The sequence below is a fragment of the Mesoplodon mirus genome, assembly GCF_964341445.2.
Source record: "Mesoplodon mirus genome assembly, chromosome: 1".
Taxonomy (NCBI): Eukaryota; Metazoa; Chordata; class Mammalia; order Artiodactyla; family Ziphiidae; genus Mesoplodon; species Mesoplodon mirus.
Window position 1 is genome coordinate 44,625,135 of NC_138976.1, and position 10,444 is coordinate 44,635,578.

Below are 10,444 nucleotides of genomic sequence, written 5' to 3' on the forward strand. Positions count from 1 at the left end.
ACAGTGCAAGAGGGTTCCCTTTTCTCCACACCCTCTCCAGCATTTATTGTTTGTAGATTTTTTCATGATGGCCATTCTGACTGGTGTGAGGTGATACCCCATTGTAGTTTTGATTTGCCTTTCTCTAATGATTAGTGATTTTGAGGGTTCTTTCATGTGTTTGTTGGCAATCTGTATACCTTCTTTGGAGAAATGTCTATTTAGGTCTTCTGCCCATTTTTGGATTGGGTTGTTTGTTTTTTTGATATTGAGTTGCATGAGCTACTTGTAAATTATGGAGGTTGATCCTTTGTCAATTGCTCCATTAGCAAATATTTTCTCCCATTCTGAGAGTTGTCTTTTCGTCTCGTTTATGTTTTCCTTTGCTGTGCAAAAGCTTTTAAGTTTCATGAGGTCCCATTTGTTTATTTTTATTTTCATTTCTCTAGGAGGTGGCTCAAAAAGGATCTTGCTGTGATTTATGTCACAGAGTGTTCTGCCTATGTTTTCCTCTAAGAGTTTTATAGTGTCTGGCCTTACATTTAGGTCTTTAATCCATTCTGAGTTTATTTTTGTGTATGGTGTTAGGGAGTATTCTAATTTCATTCTTTTACATGTAGCTGTCCAGTTTTCCCAGCACCACTTATTGAAGAGGCTGTCTTTTCTCCATTGTATCTTCTTGCCTCCTTTGTCAAAAATAAGGTGACCATATGTGCATAGGTTTATCTCTGGTCTTTCTATCCCGTACCATTGATCTATATATCTGTTTTTGTGCCAGTACCATACTGTCTTGATGACTATAGCTTTGTAGTATAGTCTGAAGTCCAGGAGCCTGACTCCTCCAGCTCCATTTTTCTTTCTCAAGATTGCTTTGGCTATTCGGGGTCTTTTGTGTTTCCATACAAATCATGAAATTTTTTATTCTAGTTCTGTGAAAAATGCCATTGGTCGTTTGATAGGGATTGCATTGAATCTGTAGATTGCTTTGGGTAGTATAGTCATTTTCACAATGTTGATTCTTCCAATCCAAGAACATGGTACATCTCTCCATCTATTTGTATCATCTTTAATTTCTTTCATCAGTGTCTTATAGTTTTCTGCATACAGTTCTTTTGTCTCCTTAAGTAGGTTTATTCCTAGATATTTTATTCTTTTTGTTGCAGTGATAAATGGGAGTGTTTCCTTAATTTCTCTTTCAGATTTTTCATCATTAGTGTATAGGAATGCAAGAGATTTCTTAGCATTAATTTTGTATCCTGCTACTTTACCAAATCTAGTAGTTTTCTGGTAGCATCTTTAGGATTCTCTGTGTATAGTATCATATCGTCTGCAAACAGTGACAGCTTTACTTCTTCTTTTCCAATTTGGATTCCTTTTATTTCTTCTTCTTCTCTGATTGCTGTGGCTAAAACTTCCAAAACTATGTTGAATAATAGTGGTGAGAGTGGACAACCTTGTCTTGTTCCTGATTTTAGCGGATAGGGTTTCAGTTTTTCACCATTGAGAATGATGTTTGCTGTGGGTTTGTCATATATGGTCTTTATTATGTTGAGGTAAGTGCCCTGTATACCTACTTTCTGGAGGGTTTTTATCATAAATGGATGTTGAATTGTGTTGAAAGCTTTTTCTGCATCTATTGAGATGTCATATGGTTTTTCTCCTTCAATTTGTTAATATGGTTTATCACATTGATTGATTTATGTATATTGTAGAATCCTTGCAGTCCTGGGATAAACCCCAGTTGGTCACTCTGTATGATCCTTTTAATGTGCTGTTGGATTCTGTTTGCTAGTATTTTGTTGAGGATTTTTGCATCTATGTTCATCAGTGATATTGGCCTGTAGTTTTCTTTCTTTGTGACATCTTTGTGTGCTTTTGGTATCGGGGTGATGGTGGCCTCATAGAATGAGTTTGGGAGTGTTCCTCCCTCTGCTGTATTTTGGAAGAGTTTGAGAAGGATAGGTGTTAGCTCTTCTGTAAATGTTTGATAGAATTCGCCTGTGAAGGAATCTGGTTCTGGACTTTTGTTTGCTGGAAGAGTTTTTTTGTTTTTGTTTTTTTGTTGTTTGTTTGTTTGTTTGTTTTGCGGTATGCAGGCCTCTCACTGTTGTGGCCTCTCCCTCTGCGGAGCACAGGCTCCGGACGCGCAGGCTCAGCGGCCATGGCTCACGGGCCCAGCCGCTCCGCGGTATGTGGGATCTTCCCGGACCGGGGCACGAACCCGTGTCCCCTGCATCGGCAGGCGGACTCTCAACCACTGCGCCACCAGGGAAGCCCTGTTGGAAGAGTTTTAATCACAGTTTCAATTTCAGTGCTTGTGATTGGTCTGTTTATATTTTCTTTTTCTTCCTGGTTCAGTCTCAGAAGTTTGTGCTTTTCTAAGAATTTGTCCATTTCTTCCAGGTTGTCCATTTTATTGGCATAGAGTTGCTTTTAGTAATCTCTCATGATCCTTTGTATTTCTGCAGTGTCAGTTGTTACTTCTCCTTTGCCATTTCTAATTCTATTGATTTGAACCGTCTCCCTTTTTTCCTTGATGAATGCAGCTAATGGTTTATCAATTTTGTTTATCTTCTCAAAGAACCAGCTTTTAGTTTTATTGATCTTTGCTATTGTTTCCTCCATTTCTTTTTCATTTATTTCTAATCTGATCTTTATGATTTCTTTCCTTGTGCTAACTTTGGGCTTCTTTTGTTCTTCTTTCTCTAATTGCTTTGGGTGTAAGGTTATGTTGTTTATTTGAGATGTTTCTTGTTTCGTGTGGTGGAATTGTATTGCTATAAACTTCCCTCTTAGAACTGCTTTTGCTGCATCCTGTAGGTTTTGGGTCATCGTGTTTTCATCGTCATTTGTTCCTAGGTATTTTTATTTCCTCGTTGATTTCTTCTGTGATCTCTTGGTTGTTAATTAGTGTATTGTCTAGCCTCCATGTGTTTGTATCTTTTACAGATTATTTCCTGTAATTGATATCTAGTCTCATGGCGTTGTGGTCGGAAAACATACTAGATACGATTTCAATTTTCTTAAATTTACCAAGGTTTGATTTGTGACTGAAGATATGATCTATCCTGGAGAATGTTCCATGAACACTTGAGAAGAAAGTGTATTCTGTTGTTTTTGGATGGAATATCCTATAAATATCGATTAAGTCCACCTTGTTTAATGTATCATTTAAAGCTTGTGTTTTCTTACTTATTTTCATTTTGGACGATCTGTCCATTGGTGAAAGTGGGGTGTTAAAGTCCCCTACTATGATTGTGTTACTGTCGATTTCCCCTTTTATGGCTCTTAGCATTTGCCTTATGTATTGAGGTGCTCCTATGTGGCGTGCATAAATATTTACAGTTGTTATATCTTCTTCTTGGATTGATCCCTTGATCATTATGTAGTGTCCTTCTTTGTCTCTTGTAATAGTCTTTATTTTAAAGTCTATTTTTTCTGATATGAGAATTGCTACTACAGCTTTCTTCTGATGTCCATTTACATGGAATATCTTTATCCATCCCCTCACTTTCATTCTGTATGTGTCCCTAGGTCAGAAGTGGGTCTCTTATAGACAGCATATATATGGGTCTTGTTTTTGTATCCGTTCATCCAGTCTATGTTTTTTGGTTAGAGTATTTAATCCATTTACATTTAAGGTAATTATTGATATGTATGTTCTTTTTACCATTTTCTTAATTATTTTGGGTTTGTTTTTGTAGGTCTTTTCCTTGTCTTGTGCTTCCTGCCTAGAGAAGTTCCTTTAGCATTTGTTGTAAAGCTGGTTTGGTGGTGCTGAACTGTCTCAGCTTTTGCTTGTCGGTAAAGGTTTTAATTTCTCCGTCAAATCTGAATAAGATCCTTGCTGGGTAGAGTAATCTTAGTTGTAGGTTTTTCCCTTTCATCACTTTCAATATGTGCTGTCACTCCCTTCTGGCTTACAGAGTTTCTGCTGAAAGGTCAGCTGTTAACCTTATGGGGATTCCCTTGTATGTAATTTGTTGTTTTTCCCTTGCTGCTTTTAATATTTTTTCTTTGCATTTAATTTTTGATAGTTTGATTAATATGTGTCTTCGCGTGTTTCTTCTTGGTTTTATCCTGTATGGGACTCTGCGCTTCCTGGACTTGATTGACTATTTCCTTTCCCATGTTATGAAGTTTTCATCTATAATCTCTTCAAATATTTTCTCAGTCCCTTTTGTTTTCTCTTCTTCTTCTGGGACCCCTATAATTCAAATGTTTGTGCGTTTGATGTTGCCCCAGAGGTCTCCAAGACTGTCCTCAATTCTTTTAATTCTTTTTTCTTTATTCTGTTCTGCAGTAGTTACTTCCACTATTTTGTCTTCCAGGTCACTTATCCGTTCTTCTGCGTCAGTTATTCTGCTATTGATTCCTTCTAGAGAATTTTAAATTTCATTTATTCTCTTGTTCTTCATTGTTTGTTTGCTCTTTAATTCTTCTAGGTCCTTGTTTAACGTTTCTTGTATTTTCTCCATTCTGTTTCCAAGATTTCGGATCATGTTTACTATCATTACTCTGAATTCTTTTTCAGGTAGACTGCCTATTTCCTCTTCATTTGTTTGGTCTCGTGGGTTTTTACCATGGTCCTTCATCTGCTGTGTTTCTCTGTCTTCTCATTTTGCTTAACTTACTGTGTTTGGGGTCTCCTTTTCACGGGCTGCAGGTTTGTAGGTCCTGTTGTTTTTGGTGTCTGCCCCCAGTGTCTGAGGTTGGTACAGTGGGTTGTGTAGGCTTCCTGGTGGAGGGGACTAGTGCCTGTGTTCTGGTGGATGAGGCTGGATCTTGTCCTTCTGGTGGGCAGGACTGCATCTGGTGGTGTGTTTTGGAGTGTCTGTGGACTTTTTATGATTTTAGGCAGCCTCTCTGCTAATGGGTGGGGTTGTGTTCCTGTCTTGCTAGTTGTTTGGCATAGGGTGTCCAGCACTGTAGCTTGCTGGTCATTGAATTAAGCTGGGTCTTAGCATTGAGATGGAGATCTCTGGGATAGCTTTCGCCGTTTGATATTACGTGGAGCTGGGAGGTCTCTGGTGGACCAATGTCCTGAACTCAGCTCTCCCACCTCAGAGGCACTGGCCTCACACCCGGCCGGAGCACCAAGACCCTGTCAGCCACACGGCTCAGAAGAAAAGGGAGAAGAAAAGAAAGAAAGAAAGAAAAATAAAATAAAGTTATTAAAATAAAAAATAATTATTAAAAATTAAAAAGTAATTAAAAAAAGAAACAAAGAAGAGAGCAACCAAACCAAAAAACAAATTCACCAATAACAAGTACTAAAAACTATAGTAAAAAAAAAAAAATCCAGGCAGACAGAACCCTAGGACAAATGGTAAAAGCAAAGCTATACTGACAAGATTACACAAAGAAGCATACACATACACACTCACAGAAAGAGAAAGAGAAAAAATATATACATATCTATATATATATAAAAAAAAAGGAAGAGAGCAACCAAATCAATAAACAAATCTACCAATGATAATAAACTCTAAATACTAAACTAAGATAAACATAAAGCCAGGAATAAATTAGATGCAGAAAGCAACCCCAAGTCTACAGTTGCTCCCAAAGTCCACCTCCTCAATTTGGGATGATTCATTGTCTATTCAGGTATTCCACAGATGCAGGGTACATCAAGTTGATTGTGGAGATTTAATCTGCTGCTCCTGAGGCTGCTGGGAGAGATTTCCCTTTCTCTTCTTTGTTGGAACAGCTCCCGGGGTTCAGCTTTGGATTTGGCCCCGCCTCTGCATGTAGGTCGCCTGAGGGCGTCTGTTCTCGCTCAGACAGAACGGGGTTAAAGTAGCAGCTTATTAGGGGGCTCTGGCTCACTCAGGCCAGGGGGAGGGAGGGGTATGGAATGCGGGGCGAGCCTCAGCGGCAGAGGCCAGCATGATGTTGCACCAGCCTGAGGCACGCCGTGTGTTCTCCCAGGCTAGTTGTCCCTGGATCACGGGACCCTGGCAGTGGCGGGCTGCCCAGGCTCCTGGGAGGGGAGGTGTGAACAGTGCCCCGTGCTTGCACACAGGCTTCTTGGTGGCTACAGCAGCAGCCTTAGCATTTCATGCCCGTCTCTGGGGTCTGCGCTGATAGCAGCAGCTCTTGCCCGTCTCAGGAGCTCGTTTATGTGGTGCTCTGAATCCCCTCTCCTCGCGCACCCCGAAACAATGGTCTCTCGCTTCTTCGGCAATTCCAGAGCTTCTTCCGGACTCCCTCACGGCTATCTGTGGTGCACTAGCCCCCTTCAGGCTGTGTTCACGCAGCCAACCCCAGTCCTCTCCCTGGGATCCGACCTCCGAACCCCGAGCCTCAGCTCCCAGCCCCCACCCCCACCCGGCGGGTGAGCAGACATGCCTCTCGGGCTGTTGAGTGCTGGTCAGCACCGATCCTCTGTGCGGGAATCTCTCCGCTTTGTCTTCCCCACGCACCCCTGTTGCTGCGCTCTCCTCCGCGGCTCCGAAACTGCCCCCCTCCGCCACTACAGTCTCCGCCCGCGAAGGGGCTTCTAGTGTGTGCAAACCTTTCCTCCTTCACAGCTCCCTCCCACTGGTGCAGGTCCCATCCCTATCCTTTTGTCTCTGTTTATTCTTGTTTCTTTTGCCCTACCCAGGAACATGGGGAGTTTCTTGCCTTTTGGGAGGTCTGAGGTCTTCTGCCAGCGTTCAGCAGGTGTTCTGTAGGAGCTGTTCCACATGTAGATGTATTTCTGATGTATTTGTGCCGAGGAAGGTGATCTCCATGTCTTACTCCTCCGCCATCTTGAAGGTCTCCCCCAAAACTCTATTCTTGTATCAATTTAAACCACTATAAAACTCTGCATGTCAGGATACTAGAGTCAGAAGATCTGGTTGGGATCCTAATTTCTTTTACTGGCTGTGTGACTATGGGTGAATAAATCTTTCTTTAGTTTGTTCCTTCAGTGTTGAAATTCTGGAAGAAGGAAACTTTATATTGTGAGGAATCTAAGTGGGCTTGGGAGTGAGCCTTTCCAGTGAGCCCATCTCTGCTCTTTCTCATATGATCTTTAAAAATTAAGATGCCTGGCTCCCTCCCCGAGACACTGTGACCTGGGCATCAGGATTTTTTTTTTCGTTGAAATATAGTTGATTTACAATATTCTTTAGTTTCAGGTGTACAGCAAAGTGATTCAGTTATATATATACACACACGCTCTTTTTCAGATTCTTTTCCATTATAGGTTATTAGGCCAAAGTATTTTTAAAAGCTTCCAGGTGACACTAATGTGCAGCAAAGTTTGGGAGCCACTGTGATCACTATGATCAACTTTGTACCTGCTAATTCCACATGAGGATCTATGTCATTTGCTAGTTCAGGTATTTTGTTTGTGAGCAGAATTTTAAAAACCAGAAAATCAATCATTTTTTTCTTTTTTTTATTGAGTAGAGTTGATGTATGATATTATATAAGTTTCAGGTGTACAAAAGAGTTATTCACAGTTTTTAAAGGTTATATAGAAAATCATTTATGTTTTAAACCAGGGTCACAAACTAAAATGCCTGCAGGAGCCAGGAAGCCAAAGTGAGCGGTGGGACTGCAGCAGTTGTCTAAATTGGCAGGGGCCGCTCTGCTCCAGCTGCTGTTGCCAGGCAGAAATTGTCAGTTTTTCTCATTTTCTTTAAAATCCGGAAATCTGTATTTTTATATGAAACTTTCCACTTTTTAAATTTTGCATCACATATTATTTTATAGGCTAAGTAAAACATGTCTGTGGGCAGATTTGGCTTGGGAGCTGCCAGTGTGCAACTTCTGTTTTTAAACTTGGTTCTTACAGGACCAGAAGTGTACTAATTGCATCATCAACATATGTTAAAGTTGGCATTTTTTTCTTTGCATTAGGTCTAGTACCTATATGGACTTCCCTTAAGTAAGTTTTGTCTTTGATATTAGATTATTCTATGATTTGAGGGCCTCAAGCTTTGATAACTTCACTCACTCCTATCACTCATTCCAGCAGGGTGGTCCCCACTGAGGGGTATGCTGTCATTTCCATTTTGATGCTGAAAGCAGTGGCATGTACCCCAGAGTACATTCAGACGGAAGAACCCTGCTCTCATGCTTGGAGTGCCAATCAAGACTAGATTTTCACACATATAATGCCAAGTCCCAGAAGATTCCCTGGAGATATGACCAGGATTTAAAATGTGATTCACCAGTGGCAAGCCCAGCAGAGGCAGGTGTGGAAGGGCACCAGAGAGGCCTAAAGCACCTCTATGTTTCCAGGGGTACCAAAGTCTCTAGAAGACTACTTCTCAGTTTTGTTCTATTAATTGAAAGTTCTCAGCTATTCACATGCAAGATGCCTCTAAGTGAAATAAGAATAATTCATGTTCACACTTCTGTTCATCTCAAAGAAGTCACTTAACAAAAAAAGCTGGAAGACAATTTATATTGCATGATAATAATGTAGTTATGTTAAGATATCATGATTAAAATACCTGTTTTGGAGGAAACCTCTAATTTTTTTTCTGCTTTTGGATTATTTTTAGATCATGATGCTGGAAATGGAGTACAGAACCCAGAAGAAGCAGGCATGGTTTCAGAAGAATTAAAATGGGCATCCAGAACTGAAAGTATAAAATTAAGTGGAAGGGAAAGACAATTAGACAGTTCCACAAGCTTAAGAACACAACCAAATCCTCTGAAGTTCTGGGAAGAAGGCCCAGAATTACCACCAATTTATAGCTCTTTAGCACCCACTAGTGGGCATTTGTTAAGCAATGAGGCCAAAACAGAAAGGGATGACAATCAGTTTACAAAATCTCACAGTCGACCAACACCCCAAATTCAGCCAGGAGGAAATGTGGCACAGTTGCATAGTGTCACGCCTGTAAAGTTGTGTCGCAAAGAGTTACGTCAGATTTCTGCCTTGGAGCTGTCGTTACGAAGTTCCAGTCTTGGAGGTGGGGTTGGATCTATGACTGCTGATTCCATTGAAGTAGCTAAGAGAACGAGTGACTTAAAAACTTAGGCATTTAATAAGAAAACTTTTAATTTACTAGGTGGGTAAGATTCCTTTTTCTAATCTGTTAGAAATTAAAGCTTAAGCTCACTGGCTGTTCCCTCAGGATAAAAGAAGAAGGGGAGGAAGTAATCCCTAATCCTTTTGTATACCATGGATATGTATATCTTCTATAGTATATTTAAGGAGTTTTAATTTGTATTTCCATAATAACCAAACACATGCTTTATCAAGTAATGGAACATTTAAATGTTTCCACTTCTAAATTTGCTTAAAATTTTTTCCAGGCATATTTGAAGAACAAAACTAAGAGTAGAATAATAAACTAAAATATCCATCAAATGTATATTATTATAATATAAAAGTATATTATTATATTATAAAAGTATGTTATAATACAATAATTATAATATAAATTTATATTGTTATTCTCAAATACAAGTATATTTTGTTATTTTTTAAAAAAACAGTTAAATATTGCTTATACCAGAGAGAGAGTCACCTGCTGCATATGTTTTGGCTGAAACAGCTGAAAATTTGTGCCAGAATGCACTCTATGGGCTAAGGCAACTGGCTAGGTTTAGGGATTAAGGTTAATTTATGGTCCTCAGAGGCTGAGTGATCATTCTTGACTTTTAAAACATGGTCTCTGCTCTTTTTTTCTGGAATTGCTTTTAGAGTATTATATTATTGGTTTGCTAATATTATGGAATATAGGTTTATCATCTCTCTCCTGCCCTATCTATTCAGCATATCTCTCATTATGCTACTAAAATTGGGAGAAATGAATACAGTTCCGTGGAATAGGGAAACAAGGATAGAATAACACTAAAGTATTCTAACACATCAAGGAAAAGGTATCTGGTCATATGGAGTACACCTGTAAAGCTTGAAATCTAGCCAGAGGATCTTTAGCTAATAAATTGATGGGCTTAATCTGAGATTATTTTCCTCTACAACCTGGTTAGTCAGACCTGTACACAGGCCGCCCAGATTGCACGGGGGTTGTAAATATGTAAATGAAATTTTTTCTTCAAGATATTTTTGGTCTAAATCTTATTATATAATGTAAACCTCAGTTTGGAATTAAAAACTAAACATTGCTTTGTCCAACAAATTTTTCATCGTATTTTTCAATCACAGAAAACATTTCATTATAATGACCAGAGGTATGATTTTGTTACTTATGTTGTTATTTTTGTTACTTTTCCAAACTTTTGCTTGTAAAATAAAGTTTTTTCTTAAACCAATTAATGTTTGGGGGGCAGTAGCAAAATCACCCTGATTTATGGAAGCTTACTCCATGAGAGTAACCCACTTTATTACTGACTCCAACTTTTCCTACCTGATGCTAAGTTTTTTCTTTTGTCCTTTCCTTTGTTGCTATTGACCCTGACCATCTTACCTAAGACCCAGACTGTTGCCCTGTGCTCAAAGACTGTTTTCCTTTTCTAGTTTCTAGCCCCTAGGAAGTAGGGTTCCTTG

The 10,444-nt window shown here is 39.4% G+C and overlaps 1 protein-coding gene across 4 annotated transcripts in view; it reads left to right on the plus strand.

The window, feature by feature from the left end:
- KIF27 (kinesin family member 27) overlaps positions 1–10,209 on the plus strand; it is a 93,673-nt gene extending 83,464 nt beyond the window's left edge. For all 4 annotated transcript variants that reach the window (XM_082610926.1, XM_082610928.1, XM_082610927.1 and 1 more), the window contains one exon: positions 8,487–10,209. In XM_082610926.1, the coding sequence (XP_082467052.1) occupies positions 8,487–8,968 (482 nt within the window). In that variant the 3' untranslated portion in view covers positions 8,969–10,209. The remainder of the gene's footprint in view (positions 1–8,486) is intronic.
- The last annotated feature ends 235 nt before the right edge of the window (positions 10,210–10,444 follow it).